Source organism: Vidua macroura, chromosome Z, assembly GCF_024509145.1.
Source record: "Vidua macroura isolate BioBank_ID:100142 chromosome Z, ASM2450914v1, whole genome shotgun sequence".
Classification (NCBI taxonomy): domain Eukaryota; kingdom Metazoa; phylum Chordata; class Aves; order Passeriformes; family Viduidae; genus Vidua; species Vidua macroura.
In genome coordinates this window covers 38694533-38717414 of record NC_071611.1, presented here as the reverse complement: position 1 = coordinate 38717414, position 22882 = coordinate 38694533, and the positions used below count along the sequence as shown (strand labels likewise).

Sequence of the window (22882 nt, the reverse complement as noted above, 5' to 3'; positions counted from 1 at the left end):
GTAGTGACAAGAAAGGGAGTATTTCAGGATGAAAAGCTGTATCCAGATTGTGTGGGCTCAGCTGAGTGAACTTGTTATGCCTCTGACTGATTTCTAGTTAAAGTACTTAAAGGTGCTTAATGGTACAGATGAAAACTGTGGGCAGAAAGGAGGTATCAGTTCTAAACCTTTTTTAAATCCTACATGTACAGGAATTCTATAATGGCAAAATTGGGTTAAGGAGGTTAGCACATCAAATTTTAGAGTTCACACAAATTTATTTCCAAAATAACAGTTTCTTAATGCTGAGACAGACACCCCAAAATCAGAGGGGCCACAAGAAAATAACTGGAGTAAAAACATACTACCTTGGGAAAGGAAAAGTTTGAAACTCAGATTGCTTCTCATAAAATTGTGCTTTTGTAAAGGTTAGCATTGTGAAAATCCTCAGTTCCATATATCTTGAATTTGAAATCACTGTCTTGAAGTTCCTGGTAGCAGCTGCATTTGCATGTGTCAAGGCCAGAGTAATAACCTGCTGACCATCTTGCATATGGATGCAGCACCAGGTGGATCTGTAGAAAATTATGCCACATTTCAGAGGAAAAAAATACTGTATTTCAGCATTTACAGCAGAAAATTTATGATGATTCTTCTCGGCTCAAATGTTTAAGCCTTCTTCAAACTAAAATTTAATTGTAATTATAGAAAAACAGCTATGACTTTCATAGTAAGAGTTCTACAGTCTTCCCATTTTTTCTCTTTTCTGGTATATTAATGACTACTTCCTCTCATCTTAACTAGACTAGAAGAGAGACTGGCTCACCCTTGTGCCATTAGAAGTATTTCAAGATATGTTGAGTTTGCAGAGGATCCACTTTAATATGCACTTTGTTCATTGAACCCTGATTATCTGGAGTTTTTTCCTGGATTAAAAGGTTCACATTTTGAAAAATATTCCAAGCATTGTTTAGTTAAAAATCTAAACTATATATAAGTTGTTAAAGTCTAGGGAGATCTGATTTCTCCAACATGCTTTGCACTGGGATGGTTTTGCTCCTACTTGCAGGGAATTTTAAGCTACAGTGTGTCTGTCCCATTCCAAAAGGTAGCTGGGCATTGTGTGGGCTTTGTACATACTCTCTGGGGCCTTCATTTTTGGCGGTAGTTTTTCAGAAGTAGATGTTGGATTAGCTGGTATTGGTACATAGCAAGAATCAGCCACTGCACACTGGAGTAATTCCTTATGTTAATCTATTACTGGTAATAGAGGTGACATTTTCAGCACAGAGCCTTGCCTGGTGGCTGCTTTCCTGCTATTTGTTTCCTACTTTAGACTTGCTACTAAGGTAAATATTTTGATTCTTGCTCCTACAGTATTTTTCTGGATAGGAAGAGTGAACTTCGCGTGTGTCACATTGAATTCTTCGCAGCAGCAATGATTTTGACCCAGCCCACTAATTTCATTATACTTTGATTCATCTGAAATTTATTTCAATTGCCAACCTTGCTTCTTTTTATTCTGAGTACTGCTTTATTTTTTGTACAGCGTCTTGGAAAGCTAGACTGCTCTAGCCTCCTTTTATCAATTTCCATACAGACAAAAAGTCTGCAATAAGGCCAGCAGTAAGTTCCTACAGCAATTGTATACTTGAGAACATCATTGATGCCAATGTAAATGTGAGTATTCTTGGCATCTTGGGAGAGTATGTGTTGGATGTATTCCCTGCTCTCTGCCTGGGTATTTCAGATTTCCCTTTTGAAATAGCTTCCCTCCTTCTAAAAATGTTTATTTCTTCTCAGAATATTTTGTACTACTGTAAAATTCTTTTTGAATCTATGTTTCTTACCTGTGGTTAATGATGACCTCTGTTGTATCATGGAATTATTCTGTTGCTATGTCCAGTCCTTCTTTGACCAGCCTGTCTGGGTTCATCTTTCAAGGCCAGAGCTAAGGACTGGAGTAAAAGCAGAGAGTCTGATTTTTTTTTTTTTTTTTTTTTCTTTTTTTTTTTTTTTTCTTTTTTTTTTCTTTTAGGCTGGGAGCCTTTCCTTTGTGCTACTGTTGGGGCAGATGAGGAAGAATTGTTTTTAAAAATATGTTAGAGCAGGTCCCCTGAAATGTAGGAGGTACTTCTCCCTAACATTGCCTTTCTCCATTCTTCTAAATCGATTGCAGCAGAGAATTCCTGTGTGTGCAGCCCCTTGGGTGGTGGTGAGGTCATCTCAGTCTCCATCCCTTTTGTGGCATGAGTGTATGTGAGGTGAGCTGTGGAGTTACCCCTTCATATATGTAGTCAAAAGATGAGAGTAAGGCACTCCATAGAAGGTTATATCCTTTTGGATACATCCTGTAGGATGTAGCTGTATACCCTTCCGTAGGCTTTACAGCAGTGAAGGGGAGAGGGGAGAGGAAAGAGTGTAAATGTCACCAGTATTCATTTGATTATGTGTTTTTCAGCTGATGATAGGGTATTGAGATAAAAGTGGAACTTCCATCATATGAGCAGATATGTCCTCCTCAAAACTTAAATTCACCTATAAAAATTACTGGGATTTCCCTCTGTTTCCCCTGCTGTTCCTGAAACTGTTCAGGGCACAAAATTATTTTGACAAGTGTAAAGCTGGTGGACAGCAGAGTGCTTGATCACCAGGGGCTCACTGCACCATATAAAGAACACACTGGATCATTTTAAGGGGGAACCTGGTAGAAATGATATCATTAAATTTGCACACTTGAGAAAGTGTGCAAACCCCAGCTTTAACCAGCAACGTCTTTATGGGTTTATAGGCATTCATGTGGCCCTTTGCATTCCAGTGCCTGAATGCTATGCTGTAACAATAGTTAGCTATTTTAGAAGGGTGTTTATTTTCTAAACAGCTTACAACATAGGGAAGTACTTCTGTCCTTTCTTCTTTTTTCCTTTTAGTTCCTTATCTGAAACACAACTTTATCTGCATGAGAATTTGCTGTAGATTTGACCTTCGAGTCTCTGTTTTTGTGGCTACAGTGACATGGCTATTCAACAAGATAGCAGCACTCTTCTTATAGAATAAGGATATTTTATTTCATTTTGCACAGGTTTCAAAGTTGGTTGCACTAATCCAGAAAGAAACTGCTTTCCTTCCTGCATGTATATGCCTGACATAAGACAAAAGTTAGACTGTAAGCTTTTATTAGAAAAAGGAGGAATATCCTTTATCAAATGCTCAGAGAGGATATTTAAGGAAGGTGGGTTTAGTACCTGTGGAATAATAACAAGACTGGATATATTAGTCATTGGCAAAATAAGAGAAGTCCAGTAGCAGGTAATGTCTTTTGTAACAAAAAAGGAGCAAGAGAAGGACAAAATTGAGCTGCAGTCAGTAGGGGTTTTTTTTAACGTCCAAATGAAGATGAGTGACGGTTCTCTAGTATAGAAATTCAGTGGTCAGACTTCAGTTTCTAAACTATGAGAAATGGGAAGATTCATATCCTCACCCCAAACAGGTGGCATTATTCCCTTCTCAGACCCTTGTGTGTTCTTTCACATAATGTCTTCATAGTTGGAAAAGGTGCATTTTAAAATCAAGATACAGAGAGAGATTACAAATATGAATTTGCATTAACTGCAGTTTTGCTTATTGCAGACAATTAGGCAACAGAAATGGAAATATATGGAATATTTATGGAAAAATATGGAATATTTATGTTTCCACTGTATTTACTGTCTCATAGTTATGAAAGTAACAATTCAGAGTTTAGATTTCTAAGTGTATTCTAATCTTGATGGCTCATAGTTCACAGGAAATTGTACTAAGATCTGATCTAAACCATGCAGTTATCTTCCATAGTTTGGAAAGCAAAGATAAATCATTGAAGAGAAAATAAGAGTTTATTCATGTTGGTTTTGATTTCAAGACAGGAACAGCCTCTCTGATCCTGGAAAGCTTACCTAACCATCTTTAAGAATCATCCTGTTTTCCATAGGTGTTTGTTTGAGGTTGTTACGTCAAGCCAGGTGAAACTAATATGAACACAGATTGTTAAGTCAAAAAATAATTGTGCTGTCCATATTGAATGGACCCAGCAAAAGTCCATAAGGATGTTACCTTTTTTTAATGTTTAACCTCTCTTGAAGAATGATCTGCCTGGATCAGGAAGATCTACTTGACTTGCAAAGTCAACACAAAGTGATACTGGGTCCTCCTAAAGATAACATATGCATAAAAATATTAGCTAAAGCCGTTCCACAAAGTTGAAGCTGCAAAACACAATACTGAATTATGAATCAGATCTGTTCTTTCCCATTATTTTTTTAAGCCATATATGGAGAAGGGAAATACTACATCCTCTAGATATTTATACAAATTTTTCTACTATACACAGTAAAACCCTCTGGAAAGCTTTCCAGACTATAATAAGATATGAGACCAGGCTTACAGGCCAAGTAATTTCTCACTGAGATTCTCTGATTAATCTTTACCTGTATTATATTTTGTAAAGAAATGCTTGGTGAGAAAACGTGTTATCTTGAGGGTCAGTGGACATTGAGTAATAGATGAAGATTCATTAACATCTTTCCCTAGAAACTTTTTGATGATAGCAATCAAGCAAAACCAAGAATTTGTTCTTCTCTGGGAAGTAACTTGCATGTAGATTGTGGACAGCACTGCATGTGTTCGGAGGAGCACTGTAGAAGTGATTGTTCATATATGCAGTTCTTTGAAATGAATTGTTCTTCTGTGTTTTCCCTTCAGTCTCACCACTGTGGAGTTTGTTAGAATGCTCTGCCTGGCAGTAGGAAAAAGATTTTGTTATGATGGTACTTTTCTACTGGGTTTTGATTGTTTGTTTGGGGTTTTGTTTTTCTTTGGTTATGGTTTGTTTGTTTGTTATTTTGTTTGTTTTGTTTTTTTAAAGTTGTTACTTTAATAGTTGCAGAAGTTTTGAAACTATGTGTAAATGACATCTGAAGAATACACATGCTTATAGTCTCATTTGAGACATATGCTGTACACTGATCACACACATTGCAGAAAATCGAGTTTTTACATTGGTGCTGACAGTCCTTCCACAAGATATTTGGGCATTCTATTAGATTATCAAGTAACTTTTTAGTAAAGTCACTTCCTTTTTACTATTTAAAAAGCCATGCATGCTACAGCCAAATGTAACTGCATAAAGTGAAGACATGAAAGTAGGTACTAGGTTTTAGCAAACTTAGCAATAAAATTTGAAAATTGAAAATTATTGTACATGGAGTTGTCAATTTTAAAAAGGTTTGTGTTACATATCCTATTAATTGTTTTATAAAGTTTCCTATAAACTGAAAAGGCATTAGCATGTGTTTTATAACCCAATTCTTATTGCCATGTGGCTGGATTCTTAGGTGAACTGGATTCTTGTAAGTATTTCTTTACCACTCTGAACAAAAAACAATAGGGCCTACATTATAAAATAGCAGATATTAAAGAAGGAATTTAGTAAGATATTTCTAGTGACTTTTGAGCTGCCCTGACTCAAGATAGCATAATTAATTGAGTAGAATACATATTAACAAGCTTCTGATGACCAAAAGTACAGAATATCCCTGATTTTCTTTAGAAAGGTTGAGAAGTCCTTCTCCATATATATAAGAATTGTACATATGTGTGCAGTCATGCTTAACTCCTTTGTAAAGCAAAAGTAAAACTCCATAGATTTGATTGTTTACAATACTCAGCAGCTAAGAAAACTGGGTATGTGGCACACTTACTACAAGGAACACTGTGACATAAAGAAAAATGTCAATGATAGCTTATAGAGAGTTTTATAATAATTCTATCTGTTCTCTACTTGAATAAAGGAAGCTCTACCTATTTCCTAAGAAAAGAAAAATGGGTAAGCTTATACGGTAATCTGAAATATCTGTAACAAGGAGAGAGTTGAAATCAAGCAGTAGTTGAATTTAGCATTGGAGAAATAGAAACTTGAAACTTCTGAGACAGAAATGAAATTAGTTTTACAAATATTTAAAGTAGTCAGTTTTTTCCACTTATGTCTAATGAATACTGTGATTTTTGATTTATATTTAAAAAATGAGTACTAAATAAAAAGTCAGTGAGAAAAGAAAGCAAGAGCAGATATTCCTAGGAGACAATAGAATAGCCTATGAGTTTTGTTTGTTATTTGAGGATTTAATGCAACTTTCATTCATTCACTTGTAGGTGTCTTTTTGCAATGTTTTTGTTTGGCCAGATTTATTATAGACTTCATGCTACGTGTGTAGTCCTGCTGATTTTAATGAAATTATCAACGGGCATAAACTTGAAAATACATTTAGAGAACCTGGATTTACAGCCAGCCCACTGTGAATTTCATCTGTGGAAATTGTCTTAAAACTTGTATATGTAAATTTTTCTGCATTCTGGGGCTGGATGTAGGCTCCTCATGCACTCTATAGGCGTACAAAGTATGGGGACACAGAGCTCAGATGCACAGCTCTGCAGCATCCAGCCTTGACCTGGCTGTTATCCAGTCAGCTGCTGGTACACACAGAGGAAATGGTCTGCCCATGCTGCTGTACTTCAGTCTGAAGTCAAGTGCATAGTCCACAAAATTAATCATTAACTGAGAAACATGGCCAACCACACCATGAAATGTTTTTCAGCATTTTCAAAAGCAATATTGATAATTTAGATGGCTTTGGTACATTGTGATTGTGTAAGGATGGCAACCTAATACAAATAGGTAACAGTGAGCACAATGTGATGGAAGCAGGGACTACTTTAACTATCACTTTACTTTGTATATGTTTCATTATGTTGCTTCAAAAACCCCAATATTTGAAGTTAAATTATTTTTTTAAACGGACTTAAATGACTTGCAGAATATATTTTGATGGTGGAATCTCATGGTAATACTATTATAATTCCAATCAAAGAAGTTTAAAGAGAATTTATTATCATCCAGGAGATAGGATTTTTTTGGATGAATGTGCGTGTATAGCAATTTGGAGGTGATTTCCTCTCTAAATAATATAGTGTGCATTGCGAAGGAGAGAGAGAGAGGCACTTAATGACAAAAATGTTTCTTCTGTTGCTGGAAAAAGATTAACAGTTTAGTCCAACAACTTGCAAATCTGTGTAATAAGTTCTTCGATAAATTAGAATAAGACATCAAGTAAACAAACCCCAGAGAAATACTTTTGAATTGATTTGGTTTCCTTGTGTCAGTTGGAAAAATTTTGCCTGCAAATTTCTTTCATTCTGATTGCACATGAGTTTAATCATGGTTTCAAAATTATGAGAATGGTGTGATATTGTCTACCTATTTATCACTGTGGAGAAGAAACCTAATTTGTGGTTCAGCTAGCCATTTGTCTGTATTCAATAAAAATGTTTCAATTTTGTTTTGTAAAAAAATCAAGCAACAATTTGTATTGCATCATCAAACTACCAGAAGGAGGTAAGAAAAAATCTGGAGCAAAAGCTGAGTTGTCAATGATTTGGCCTGTATTTAGGGATATGACCGCACAAGTTTTGCCACAGGTTATCTCTTCTTACTGGAAAAGGGAATATTACTGTCTTGGGTACACTAATTACTACGAATGATAGTAAACAGAAATATTAATGAGGCACTAAGAATCCATAATTTACTTACAACTGATAAACAACTTAGAAAACCTGATAAATTCAGAGGATGAACTGAAATAAGACTAAACTTTGTGGAATAGAGCAAGGATATCATTCTACAACGGTAATTGAAAAGGTGATTCAAAGGTAATTCATTTTTATGACTGAAGATATTTTATTGAAGGAAATGTGTATGCAATTTATTGTGTTATTATTTCTAACTGTAGTGTGAACTTTAAAAAAAGGCTGTCAAATACATTCAGGTCTATCCAACTGTGATCTAACTGATTGCTAGTGGTTATCCTGTGAGTGGTTCCTGAGAAAGCATTGTAGTATTGGGCCCTCTTTTTTACTTCAGGTTCACATTTGCTCTTCTTACTCTCCACTAATAGGTAGCATAGATCAGTCAGTGTTAAAGGAGTTGCCTCCTGAGCTCCTGGCAGAAATTGAATCCACCATGCCACTTTGTGAACGTGTGAAAATGAACAAGCGCAAACGTAGCACAGTTAATGAGAAACCAAAATATGCTGAAATCAGTTCTGATGAAGATAATGACAGTGAAGAAGCTTTTGAATGTAAGTAGTAAATAATTCTGTTCCTTAAGGTGAAAAAAGCTAATATTTTAGTTTTACAAAAAGATACATTTTTTTTTAAGTTGACTACCCTAAAACATATAGCCCCAAATTTGCTGTCCTGACAACTGCCTGGCCAAGATCTCTTGTTTCTCTTTAAAAAGAAAAATTACTTGATTGCAATTTTTCATCCAAGGTGAAAAGCAATGAGTTTTTTAATTTATTTTCCTGATTACTTTACTGGAAACTGCTCTCTAGGTTTTTTTGGTTTTTTGTTTTTTTTTGGTTTTTTGGTTGGTTTTTTTTTTTTTTTGCTTGCAGTTGTACCAAAAAACATTTCTAACTATTCAGATGAAGGAATATAACCTCTAAAGAAGCACAGAATTTACATACAAGTGTACACAGAGAGAAATTTCACTTAACAAATGCTTGAATTATTCTTAGTTTTATTGATAAGAAAATTGGAAGATCCCCTCTTGAATTTTTATGACATAATAAATTGAGAATCTTACTGCACAGAAGTTTCTTAAAATATTTCTCTTGTCATACTCCTTGAGAAATGGAAGTTGCTCTTGATGAATTCTCAAAATACCATGTGCTGCTTCTACTATTCTTGAATTTACTGTTTTCAAAGGAAGAGAGGGAGTTTCTCTTTAGAGTTTTGCTGTGCAATTGAATAAAGTTCCTAAGGAAAAAAAATTGTTATTTGCCTCTAAGTTAAGAAGGCATTTCCTACTTCTTGATAGAAGTATGGTTGGTTAGATTCTATGGTTGTACAGTTAACCAGCACTGGAAATAAACTGTTAGAACAAAGGGAATCAGTTCCGTCTGAGCAGTGTAGCCATGCAGGGCTACAGGAGAAGCCTGTTAGTCTGAGAAGCAGTCTTGCTTATAATGATGTTTTTCCCAAGTTTTGCACCTTTGTTTATAGAAATTTCTTAGTGAACTTTCATAAAATATAATATTTTGGGGTTTAGTATTTCTTAAGGTCCAAAAGAGAAAGATTTGTTTGCTCTGCTTCTTAGTATGTTTCAAATTTTCATACAACATGAACACTGTGTTTTTGCGCATGAAAATTATAACACCTTTGATCTTTATCAAAGAAGCTGAAAATAATGTCCTTCTGTTTGTTTGTTTTCCCTTTTAATTATAACTGAATAATGCTTCTTTGTGCATCAATGTGATGTCTTGAGGTAAATTGTAATCAGTCTAAATTTTGGCATAGGATTAATGATGACTTGCTTTGTTCAGGAATTCTATATTCTCTGTTTGCCATATCATATCACCCTTATATAATGCTAATAATTTGGAACAGTGAATTAAAAAAATAAATTTAGTAAGCAAAATTATTTCAGTTGGTTGGGAATGGAGAGAATTGTAAACAATTTCAAATACCTTAGTCTATGTATTAGGCATAGTGGCTGTTGAAGTTCTCAAATACAAAGTAGAACAAGTTAAGGAAAACTTTCACATTATATGCCTTGAGGATTTCTAGTTTCATTATATCCGCTCAAGAGATCTGGCCATCATTCTAATCAATTCAGTGAGTACATGTGGTTTAAAAATAAATTACAGTATTTCTTAAAGAATACTGTAGAACTGAATTAAATTTAAAACAGAGCTATCAAAAGTGAAAGATCTATGGCAAATACACTGAATAGATTTGTATTGTTACAAATATATGTTTCTTAATTATTTTGTTTGCCATAAACTGAACTTTAAAAATATGATATAGTGATTAGTATAGAAAAGGAGAAGTTTCTTGGAATATTTCGTTAAGAAAGGACATGCCATTAAACTAAGTAATGAGAAATTAAAGATTGATGAAGTCCTTCTCTTACAGTAATTACTAAATGTGATATTGCATACATGTTTGTCAGAATTCAGAAGGAAATTGGGTGTTTATATTCCAAATAGTATTTATTTATGTATAAAATCAATCCTAACTCTTGAAATGTTATTAATGCTTACTTTTTTAGTCAATTTTATTGACTTCAAAATAAATATTGTAGAGCAATGATTGTGAATAGCTGCTCCAATGTTCATGTTATTTGTCTTGTAGAGCTAACAGAACTGTAACCCATTCTGTTTTGTCATGCAGCATTGATAAACTGGTCAATCTAAAATTCTGCCAGAAAGCAATATTGGAAGTTAATTTTCTTGTGGAGATGTAACTGGGATCAGAATTCATCCTGAGCTTAGTGTTACAGATGATTTGTGAACTGGGAAAAGGGCCATCTGCCTTCACAAAACACTGTCTCATGGGGCAAAGGAATCAGTTAAGATGTGTAAAGCCTTTCCCCACAGAGCTCTTACTTTCTTCTCCAGTACATTTACTCCAGATATCATAGAATGGTTTGACATAGGTTTAGGAAGCATCCTTAAAGATCATCTAATCCCATTCCTGACATGGGCAGGAATGCCCCACTAGACCAGGTTGCTCATGGCCCTGTCCAGCCTGGCCTTGAGTATTTCCAGGCATGTTGCATCCATAGCTTCACTATGGATGAACCTACTCACTGCCCCACCACCCTCACATAAAGATTTTCTTTCTGATCTCTAATCTAAACCTGCTCTCTTGCAGTTTCAACTCGTTGCTCCTTGTCCTAGGACTCCATGTTCTTGTGAAAGAGTTCACACAGGCTAACCTCTAGAGCCTGTCACAATCCCTCCCCTCTGAATAGCATCCATTCCCTCCAGTGTACCAGCTCTGTGTCATCTGCAGCTTGCTGAGGGTGCCCTCAATCTCACTGTCAGTGTCAACAAAATGTTAGAGTGCTGGCCCCAGCACCCACCCCTGCCCTGAGGGACAGCACTTGTCATTGGTCTCCATTTGATCATCTAGCCATTCACCGCAACTCTTTGAGTGTGACCATCCAGCCAATTTCCTACCCACTGAGTGGTCCCAGGTGGCTCACCATTTCTTCAGTCACAGTTAACTCTCTCAACCATTTTAGGCAGTGCTAGTACTCTGCCATCCTGAACATGGATGAACATCCTGAACTTTTCCAGAAGGAAGTCTGATCCAGATGCAATAAATCTTGAAACCTGAACTGAGTTATTATATTAAAGACTTGGACCACCTCTATTACATTTTTGGAATTTGAAACCTCTAGGGTTCATTGCAAAACAGAAGTGTTCCCTTAGGGGTTATTTTTATTAGTTCTGATCATAGGCTGACTACTGACTATAACCTGGTATATTTCTTACATTTCTTAATAAATGGCTTGTGGTAAGAACTTCAGTTCCAGTTCTGTGTAAATGTTTTGAGTCATTTTGCTCAGAAGCAACCTTATATACAGTCATACCAAGGAGACTTTGGTAGAGACATACAATATCAGGACTGTTATATGCATGTCCAGAAGCAATAAACTGGCAATAAACACTGCCAGTCTGGAATGTGATATTTTGAAAGTGTTTTGATCTTTGCAGTACAGTCTGTGTAAGACATCTCTTTGGTAGCTCAGTTAGCTGATTATGTTAAAAAATGGAAAGTTGGCTGATTTCATGGAGGAAGCTCATCCATTTCCTTTTCTTCAAAACTGAGCACTCTGTCAACTTCAAAACATGCAAGACTTTCTTTCAAAGTAACAGAGAACTGTCATTCTGCTCCCCCATTTTTATTTCCACCAAATCCCTATGCAATATTTACTCCAACTTCTTCAACATTCACTTTTACTGGGCTTTTTGGTCCTGCGTGAAAATTAATTAGAATAATTATCTGTAGTAGAGGCTTGCTCTTTGGCCCAGAATTGTGACTCCAGCTTTCTCCTTTACACAAATTTCCTGCAGTATATATCAAGGCAAAATTTTAGTTGTCTTGGCAAAACAGAATATCTTTTAGAAAATAGATTACCAAGTCTCATTGGAACTCATTGGTGTGTTAGATGGACAAGGCAGTCACTGAATTGGAATATGGACACCCAGTAACAATTACAGTTTAGATAACTGGGGAAATTGTCTCTGTATTCTCTTATAAAAGGTCAAGACTTATTTTAGTTTCTTCAATTTTGTTTACTCTGCTTTTAAAAAGACAAATGTCCTGTAAATTCATATTTTTAAATGTTTTCTGTTATCTTTGCCAATTTTAAGCACAGTTTTTCTGTAATTCAAAAGAAAACATTAAAATAAGTAATCCATAACAGAGTTGTATCTGATAACTTAAGTGTCCATTTGATTTAGAGAACAGCTATACTTTGGATTGTGTGTTGGACTTGAAATCATAGAATCATTTAGGACCTTTATGAGCATCAAGTCCAATCTAGAACTGTTGCAAAGTCCACTACTAGACTATGTCCCTAAGCCCTACATCCACACATCTTTCAAATATTTTAAAATGTTCGATTTTGAACTATTAACAGTATAAGTTTTGTATTTAAAATGAAAATGCATTTATTTCTAGCTTCTCGTAAGAGACACAAAAAGGATAGAGATGAAGCTTGGGAGTATGAAGAACATGACAGGAGAAGTTCTGGTGACCATAGGAGAAGTGGTCATTACCATGAAGGAAGGAGGATTTCTGGTAGTGGCCGTTACCGTAATCGCAGTCCCGATGACTCTGATATGGATGATTATTCTCCTCCTCCTAGCCTCAGCGAGGGTAACTGATCACTATAAGGATTTAATTTTATTCCATAATACTAGTGTTTTTTAAATGAATATGTTAAATATTTTAAAGTGGACATCATTGCATGCAATATTGAGTACAAGTGTAAGACATGTAAATAATCCTTTCTTGAAGTTTAAGAGAATGTTTGTTATTCTCTTAATTAGTGGCTAGAAAAATGAAGAAGAAAGAAAAACAAAAGAAGAGGAAAGCTTATGAACCTAAACTAACACCTGAAGGTAATTTTAGAAGATTTATTTCCTACAGGTGGTATTTTCTGCTTTATATTTAAGATAATTGTTTATTAATTTTCCTTTTCTTCTCCAGAAATGATGGATTCTTCAACCTTCAAAAGGTTTACTGCTTCAATAGAGAATATTTTGGAAAATCTGGAAGACATGGATTTTACAGCTTTTGGTAATACATCAGAAATTTTCAAAATGCTTACCGCAGTTAGAAACCCAAGAAAAAAACTGTGTTGGTATTTTTGAACTTCCTTCATGGTGACTTAATTTCATGTGATACCTTGCTAAAGCCTACTGGGTTTATACGGCTTCCACCTTCAGTGATGGCCTTTACCTTTCCAATTTCACTTGCTGCTGCCTGAAGAATATCCTTCTTCCTCTCTGCAGAATCCAAAAGGGGCATAAATCATAATGAGTAGTGCACTTGGAGTAGAAAGGATACTTATTTGGGATGTCATTAGGGTGTTACCTTCTGTCAATACATGTAAACAAGATGGTTCTCTTGCTAGCAATGTCTGAGGCACATAATTACACATCTGCTACTTGCAGATACAATTATTCAATTCAGACAGCAGAGTCCTTGTGAATTGATGACTAAGACACTGAATCACTTACCTATTTTAGTGGAAAAACAGACTCCTTAACTAAGTGTCTAAGGAAGTAGTTCATGTTGACAAAGGTGACTTTCTTTTGAAATGCATAATGGAATAGTCATTAATTTTTTCCTACCATCTTTGTCACAAGATTAAAACAAGGGGAGGGGCATAATAAACAAGTTCATATAGTTTTTAAAGCCATAGTGTATGCAACCTTGAACTTAGAAGTGAAGTCATTGGATCTTTCTGTGTCTGGTAACATGATTTTTGTTATATATATATATATAAATACAATTAAGACTCAGATTATCTCAAGTTGCTTAATTTCATATGTGTTTTTCATCTATTGCTCTTGCCCAGATTTAGACTTCAAGGCTGCAATAGTTTAAGATTTGTTCTACTGAACTGAAAATTGTGGCAGAAGTACTGCAATAAATGGGGTTTGGTATTTTAAAAATTTTTAGTCTGTGACTTTCAGATGTGCACGCCTCATTTTAGGCTCTTAAATGGTATTTCAGAACCAGTCATACTTAACCAGTATTCATTGTTTCAACACAAGCAAAAGGTGTCATTATCAGTCTTTGTTAGATTCTAATTATTTGGAACTAATTATTAGATTATTTGGACAGTCAGGTCTTTTTTATCAGTTAGCACTTTCATATTGGAATAAAAAAAACTGATTTCCTAGAAGTCTTATTAGAAATAGAATTGTTCATTTTTTTACTTTTTTTTTTTTTTTAATAAGGTGATGATGATGAGATTCCACAGGAATTGCTACTGGGCAAACATCAGCTTAGTGAGCTGGGTAGTGAATCTGCAAAAATCAAGGCAATGGGCATTATGGACAAGGTACTTCTTCATAATCTAACTATTTTTGGAACATAAAATATTCATTAACATACAAAAACTTACTTTTTCTGTAATGACATTCCACCCTTTTCAAGGGCACACAGAGCAGAAGATCAGCTGAGTTTCTGCTCACTTAGCTGAAGTGCTTAGGAAGTTACAACATCCTAACTGTTACTCTTTCTGAAGCTGAGACATTTTTGTTGAAAGGTTCTTCTCTGCATCCTGCTCTTCCCCAGTCAGCTCAAGGAACTTTTGTTGGTGCAAACTTGTTAATGTCTCACCTCTAGAAACAGTGTTCTTGATTTCCTTTTATCTTCCTGGAGCTCTTGGCTTTGGGCAGTCTTATGTTAAACTCTTTTCCTGCTCTTGACCACTTACATTTTTGGAGTGTCTGTGAAACCACGTACTATTATAATTACTCTGGACTATTCCAAATTTATATAATCCAAACTTTAGCTCTTCCTCCTGGATTTTCCTTCAGTTTCCCTACCTACCTTTGAAGTTTGTGGGTGGCATGATCATTTCTCTTTCCTGATCATTCTCATCCTTAACCTCTGTTCCATATTTTTCACACATACATACATACATACGTGTCCATATAAAATCAATTTTGTCACTTCTAATGGTGAATGGTATCCAGATGAGAGGAAACTGACTCTTCTCAAGGTTAACATATTCCACAAATTATTTAATCAGACTTATACAGTAAGTGTAAGTAAGTACAGAAGTACTTACTAAGTACAGAAGTAAGTGTACAGTAAGTACAGAAGATCAGTAAGTGAGTTCAGTTTACTTTTTTCAACATGCTACTTCTTTGAAGTTAACATTAATATTAAGAATACATTCCCCTTTTATTAACTTTCGAATATCAGGGAGTTAATTTCTGCTTGCTCATGCAGTATGGATTTTCTCCTAATAAAGCTCTATATGTAGATCATACATGGATTTGGTAAATTTCTATTTCTAGAAGCAAATAACTACACAACATTAGTGACAGGCAATTTAAAAATTTGTTTCTGTGGAATTTGCTGCTTGAAAATGAAGTTTAATTGCAATCCTAGAATATATTTTGCCTGTTTCCATTGTAGCATCTGCATTCTCTTTATGCCAAATTGCTTACAGTTGAAATAATTCAGATTATACAAGTTCTGTCCTTCATTCCTCAATGTTCTTTTCAGCAATTTGGAATCATTTCTATTCCTGCAGTTATTTGACATGTTTCTTTATTTGTTTTAGCTCTCAACAGATAAAACAGTAAAAGTTCTGAATATTTTGGAGAAGAATATTCAAGATGGATCAAAACTTTCAACTTTACTTAACCACGTGAGTATGAAATTCCGTAATTTCACACCATTGTGCAGAATAGTTTTCTTCACTTGAGTCCTATTTAGTGATAGATTCAAATATTCTGTATGTGTGTGAAAGGGATTTTTGATATAATGTCTGTGATTGAGTTTGCCAAATTTTAATACTTGAAGCAAAATTCAATTAATTCTATTTTTTCAGTACTAATCATGTTTTACTATAGTAGTGACAACTAACAGATGTATTGGGAGCAACTATATTTTCTTTTGTTTCATTTTAGATATTATAGTAATCCTGAAATATTCATGGTAGTTCTGGTGTAATTTGTATTGTTGGGCATTTCTTTGCTATGTGTCCATAAAACATCCTTACAAAATGGAAGAGATACTGCAGGTTTCACGTAGAGTCTGTCTTTCTCTTGAGCATTAAGGAGGAAGTTTAAGTGTTCTTACACTACAAAGTAACAATGTCAATGTAAATAAAATTAACAGGAACTTTTATATTTTAGGATGGGTTTTTTTTCCTAACATACCTAAAACTGCTCAAAGATTTTGAGGTTTTATGAGGTTGGTGTTCCATATTTCACATTTAATGTATTTATTTATACACTCTCTACTCAAAGCAATATTGCAGCAAGATTAGAACTGAGTTTTATAGGAAGAAACCTCCTAATCTGTAGAAATAAGAGAGTAGTGATTTATATGAGAAAGGAAGAATTTGAACTTGCACATGAAAACCAGACACATTATTGGTACCTCAATACTTTCATCTAGATAGTTTGTAGGGGTTTCAAAGTTTCAGTATATGGTTCTGAATTGTCTTAGACAATACAAACAAAATGCATAAAAAGGAAGTACTAGTTTACCTGGTCTACTTCATTGTGATGAAGTCTTTATGGTAATGATTTTAAAGTGATATTTTTCTTCTAGTTTTTTGGAGTAAAACTCGAAATTATTAAGTTAATTAAATTGTCCAGTGCTTGCAATTCAGAGACAAACTTGGATTAAAAAAAAAAAAGAAACTTAAAGAAAAAACCAAACAAGTTTTAGACTTTCTTAAAATTGTTAAAATTTATTCAAATAATTGTGGCAAAAAAAGTCTCTCCTAAGAAGTAATGTTGCTACTTTTACAGTGCAGGGAAGTTATCTTAGCTTCATGTCAGTATATTTTTCAGAGGCAGAGGATGCTTTAATATTTTCACTGACCTCTGATCTTTACAAGGAAAGCCAACAGTGTTAAAGTGTGTTGTCATATAGGTAGTAAAGACCCTTTTTCTCTGGAGGCTCTGTCTGTACTAGAGAAACTATGAGAAATTCTCCCTAGCTTTGGTGTAATAATGCTACTACAATCTTTAAGTAGTGCTAGATGGTCATATTTAACCTCATGTATGTTTGTTTTGGTACCTCAAATAAACACAGTAATACAGAGACTCAGTACTAAATGGACATATTGAAAAGAGGTTGTTAGTAGGCAGGTTGGTCTATGAAGCAAAAAAAAATTGTGTACTTACAGTCCACTTTCATGGACTTGGAACAGCCTTTTTGTATAAGAATTCCCCCTAGTGGCAGAAATCAAATGGTTCAAAGCAGCAACTGGTACCACTGAAAAAAACACTGGATGAAGGAATTAGATTTTGCTTAATGTACATCGCTCTTAAATAGAGCATGCAGTAGTCTTCCCTCATAGTGCTTCCCAATGAGACAAAGAAACCTTCTTTATATTCTAACAGAAGAATACAAAATACAGGACTTTGAAGACCAGTAGCTTAGAGAGATGTTACAAACTTGTTGCTAGTAAAACAAATATTACTTGATTTTTAAAATAAATTATTTTGGTATTGTAAAGAAAATACAATATTTTATACATGAATGTATGTAAGCATATTCATGTAATGTTATTTTCTTTTACTTGGTGAGAATAAAAATTTGATTTCTTGTTCATACTATCCTGTTTTTCTTGCCTGTTGCAGAATAATGACACTGAAGATGAGGAGAGATTATGGCGAGATCTTATTATGGAAAGAGTGACAAAATCTGCTGATGCTTGTCTTACTGCTATCAATATTATGACATCACCAAATATGCCTAAAGCTGTATATATTGAGGACGTAATAGAAAGAGTTATTCAGTACACAAAATTTCATTTGCAGAACACTCTCTATCCTCAGTATGATCCTGTGTATAGAGTGGATCCTCATGGTGGTTAGTATGCTAAGAAATCTTTCCATATTGAAAGCTATAAAATGTTAATCTACTGTATGATGATGTAAATTACTTTCTGGAATAAGATTTTTGTATGCAGCTTTTATACTGATAGTTCTTCCTTATCACATACAGTATCCTGAATTAATTTACTGTTAGTTTGAGGATGATGGAAACAGAGTAAAAAAACAATGAAATGTGTCATCTGAAGAACTTAGTCATATAGCACCTTAGTTTAATGGAATAATGTCAATGTAACCAAAGTATTTAGACTAAAGTATTTAGAAGTTTGAACTTCTATGTACAGTTATTATGTCTTGAAATAAGTGATTTCATAGTAATATGAAATGCGACTAGCCATGTATAGCCATGTATCTCATTTGTTTCAAGAAAAACTGTGTAGCTTCTAGCCTTTTGTTTTCATGAACATACCTACAGATGCATGGCTCCAAATTCAAAATCCTTTCTAAAAATCTCAGGTCCAGCATTTAGAGTAATTATGAAAAATATTTATCATGTGAAATTCTTGCTTTTGAGCTGATGCTACTGAGTAGTTTTTCTAAATTGCTTATGCAAAGCTGTAATCATGCAGTTGTTTTGGGGGCACTTTGTGAGGAAGATCATCTTTCTAGTATTTTAAACACTGAAATTACTAATGAATATGTATTTTATTTTCTAGGTGGTGTTTTAAGTTCAAAAGCAAAACGTGCCAAGTGTTCCACCCACAAGCAAAGAGTTATAGTGATGTTGTATAACAAAGTTTGTGACATTGTCAGCAGCTTGTCAGAGTTACTGGAGATACAGCTTCTCACTGATACAACTATTCTTCAGGTAGGTTTTTTTCAGAATTCCTGTCCAAAAATGTTAGCTTTGCTTTTCCTAGAGTAAATGTGAAGTATAATTGTCTCAGTGACATGAAGTTTGAAATCAGTACAAACTTTTGAATTCTTAATATCAGAGTGACTAGTTTGTTGTGCAGTATGTCATTTGCATCTTCTCTTCTGCACTTAAGAAAAGTTTAACCTGATTGTATTGAGTATAGAGTAGTAGAACCATTTATAGTGGAAAAGATCCTTAAGAACATTAACTCTAAACTGCAAAGTGCACCACTAAACCATGTCCTTAAACATCCTATCTACATGTCTTTCAAATATCTATGGGGATGTTGGCTGAACTGCTTCCATGGGCACTTAAAATCCCATCTAAACCATCCCTGGCACAATGCATGGCCCATTTCCTCTGCCTTGTCACTTGTTAGCTGGGAGAAGAGACCAGCCTCACTTGGCTACACATTCCTTTCAGGGTGTTGTAGAGGACTATAAGGCCTCCCTTGTTGCCTCCTCTCCTCCACACTAAACAGCCTAATACTCCCTCAGCCACTCATCATAAGACCAGTGCCTTAATTTAATAACTTTATTTGCAAATAATATTAAGTAATTGTTGAATGCCTTACCTGCTGAATGAATCACCGACTTGTGAAACTTGTAAGTACCAGTATGTTAGTCCTATATACTTAAAATAACTTCTGTCCATTGATAGGTGTCATCGATGGGAATAACACCATTCTTTGTAGAAAATGTCAGTGAGCTACAGTTATGTGCCATCAAATTAGTGACTGCAGTAAGTACTTCTCAATTTGTGGGTTCTTGTGACTGTCCTGCTGAGATTTCTTAGGGCATTTACATGGGCTGTGTTTTCTCTCTGGTAGAGAATTGGAGTGTAAAATTAATGCTATTCTTGCATGTTTTTACAGTTAGATGTCATAATATGGAAATAGTGTTGTATCTACCTGAGCTGCCCCAATTTGCAGAGTACTGTATAGAGGGAAATTGCCTACTTCAAGCAAGAAGCTTCTTAATTTTGATTTATCAGTTAAAGTGTAAACACAAACTCCTTCCACTTACCTGTCCCTTTTTTATTTTAAGAAATATCTTTGTTTTTAAATCTTTAATCCTAGCTATGTGGTTTTCATTATTTCCTATGTTCAGATTTGAACTTAGCCAATAAGTCATAGAACTAGTATGGTATTTCTTTTCCTCAGAAGAGGTGATTATCTGAAAAATCACAGGATAGGTAAAATATTATTTCAGGAAAAATGTAGTGGAACACAAATGTCCTTGTTCAAGTGGGAGATTTTAATCATTGTAAGAATTATATACTTCAGTGTTCTGCCCAAACAAAAGGGGTGGCAAAATCAACAGTTCTGATTCTGTAAATTGAAAGAACATATCACGTCAAGCATCAATATTAAAGCCTGGCATATGAAGTAAAACTGTACTCTACAACCTACATGTGTTCACATAAATTGTGTTATGACAAAGTTTTTTCTTTGTACTTAGAGAAGTAAATACTAAGTCCAAAAACTTAGTATTATACTGTTTGACTTTCCAATGTAGTGTGTTATACCATTGACAAAAATATTTTAAATAGAAGTTATTTTCAAGACCTGTTACACATTTATGTCATATAAAGATTTTTTTTAAATCTCTATTTGGAAAAGTTTTAATTATTTTTTACAGAAATGCTTGCATTGAGAAAACAACTCAATAACAATAAGGTGATTTGTAATTTATTGAAGCATCATGTGAAGTGTATGCTGTCATATAATTATTTACAATATATTTAGAAACCTATATTTTATGTAACAATAAATCATTGTCTAATAATCCTGTAACTATTAAATAGGTGTTCTCCCGGTATGAAAAACACAGACAGCTAATATTAGAAGAAATTTTCACTTCCCTTGCGCGACTACCAACCAGCAAGAGGAGTTTGAGAAACTTCAGGTAACTTCTGATCTAAATTAATAACTTGTAGACTATAGCATTTATAGGTTTTTGCAGGTTGAGATTTCAAAACAAATTGTTTGACAAACGTAATAATTGCTCAGTTTTATGCTATCACTTTAGTGCCTACTTACAGAAATAATTGAAACATTATTTTTCTCACTAAGAATGTGAATGAGTGTAATGTTAGTGTGTGTTGAGGATTATTTTTTGTGGGTCAATTCTTTAATTCTGTTTGTATGGAGTTACATAATTTCTTCATTGCTAAATCTTTGTAGGAAAATTCTGGCTGAATTGCTTTGAGGATACACTCAGAGCACTCTTTTCAGGAAGGAAAAAGTTTCATATCCATATCATCTCACATGTCAGAGTTTACCACCTTTTGATGTTGTTAAGTGTAGCAATAAGATGGTGTTGGTGTGTGTGTATGGGCAGTAAACTCATACTATTTCTGAGGTTACATCAGGGAGAAACATAGTCTTCTTACCAATTTAAGACAGTTGCCTGCTGAAGTTTGTAATATGCAATGCTTCTGCAGATTATTGTAGGTGTAGCCCTTGTTAAAATCAGTGTAGGTCATGGTCATTATTTTCTCTTTTCTGAAAGTCCTATACATTTCACATACACTAAATACTACAGAAAAATTATTACAGCAACAGTTTGGTGTGTTTGGTTGTGTTGTGTTGGAGAGAACATGGTATTATACATAATAAGCTGTTTAAGTATTATTAAGTATTTTAACAGGTAGATGTTTGTTTTATTAAATATTCCTGTAGCTGTGTCAGTCAGTGAACTGTGTGCTACTTCAGTTCACATCTTCTTGCAAGAATAATACTTACTGGTTTTGTTAGGTCAAATGTTGCACTGCATAAAAACAAGCAAATGAATAGATTAATACCTATAATGTGTGAAATATCTACCTTTCAAATAATTTTTGAAAGATACTACTTAGGAGCAAAAATTTTTCTTGTGTTTTGTCCTTTTTGTTTACTTTTAGTGTTAAAGCTGTCTTTTGTTATTAACAGGTTAAACAGCAGTGACACTGATGGAGAGCCTATGTACATTCAGATGGTAACAGCACTAGTTCTGCAACTTATTCAGTGTGTGGTGCACTTACCATCAGCAGAAAAGGATTCTAATTCGGAGGAGGACTCAAACAAGAAAGTAAGATATTTTTAAAAGCCTTTCTTTATGTTTGTGTGCAGAAATGTGTGTTCGTAGGTATAATACTTTACTACAGTGCTGTAGTAATCAAGTATTGTAATTTTAGGTCTGCTGTAATTTTTTGATGCATAAGAAATGCTGATCTGGAAATCATAGATCTATGCTGAGATAATAGACAAATGTATCTTGTTATTTTTAGGTGGATCAAGATGTGCTTATTACTAACTCATATGAAACAGCCATGAGGACGGCACAAAACTTCCTTTCTATTTTTCTTAAGAAGTAAGTACTGTTGCATTCTTTAGTGTATTAAACCCAACTCCAAATGAATACTTTAAAACCTGGCCACTGAACAGTGACAAATACCTATTCATAAAGTTATTTATAATAATATACTTTATAAATCCCTAAGAGAGCTTCTTGCCTAGACAAAAATGTCTATAGAAGAGAAATTCTGCAGAGTGTTGTTCATACATTTAAGAAGCTGTATCACATTTCATGTAGGATTCCTTTATTATGGGTCTCTAACTTACCTGAAGGCTGAGCAAATATTTAAGTGGTGAAATCATGCTGATTCAGTGATCAGATATAAAAATCTGATCACCGAATTATTACTTTCACTGAGCTAAAGTTAAGAGTGTCACTAACTGAAAAAGGAATAACAAATGTACCTAAATTAACTATAGGATTTCAAAGAACAAGTCTTTAGGTTTCTATTGTATTCATTTCTACTGAAAAGCTATTTAATAAGCCATTTAGCAATTGCATGCTTCTGATGTTAAACTTAGGGATGATATATAGAAGTCAAAAAGTGTCAGGAATGTTAACTTTTGGTGGTTTTTTGTTGTTGATTTGATTTGTTGGTTGGTTGGCTGGTGTTCTTTTAGCGTTCTGATTGTAACCTTTGTGAAGCGTAATACTGGGATGTGCTATCACTATCACATAAACGAAATCAAGCTTAAAGAATATAAACATACCAACTC

The 22882-nt window shown here is 34.3% G+C and overlaps 1 protein-coding gene across 5 annotated transcripts in view; it reads left to right on the top strand.

Annotated features, from left to right (window-relative positions):
• NIPBL (NIPBL cohesin loading factor) overlaps nt 1-22882 on the top strand; it is a 151795-nt gene that overhangs the window by 99402 nt on the left and 29511 nt on the right. For all 5 annotated transcript variants that reach the window (XM_054004299.1, XM_054004301.1, XM_054004297.1 and 2 more), the window contains 12 exons: nt 7968-8150; nt 12550-12747; nt 12921-12992; nt 13081-13170; nt 14340-14443; nt 15680-15766; nt 17718-17949; nt 18629-18780; nt 19489-19569; nt 20635-20735; nt 21761-21899; nt 22099-22181. In XM_054004299.1, coding sequence (XP_053860274.1) covers nt 7968-8150; nt 12550-12747; nt 12921-12992; nt 13081-13170; nt 14340-14443; nt 15680-15766; nt 17718-17949; nt 18629-18780; nt 19489-19569; nt 20635-20735; nt 21761-21899; nt 22099-22181 — 1522 coding nt within the window. The remainder of the gene's footprint in view (nt 1-7967; nt 8151-12549; nt 12748-12920; nt 12993-13080; nt 13171-14339; nt 14444-15679; nt 15767-17717; nt 17950-18628; nt 18781-19488; nt 19570-20634; nt 20736-21760; nt 21900-22098; nt 22182-22882) is intronic.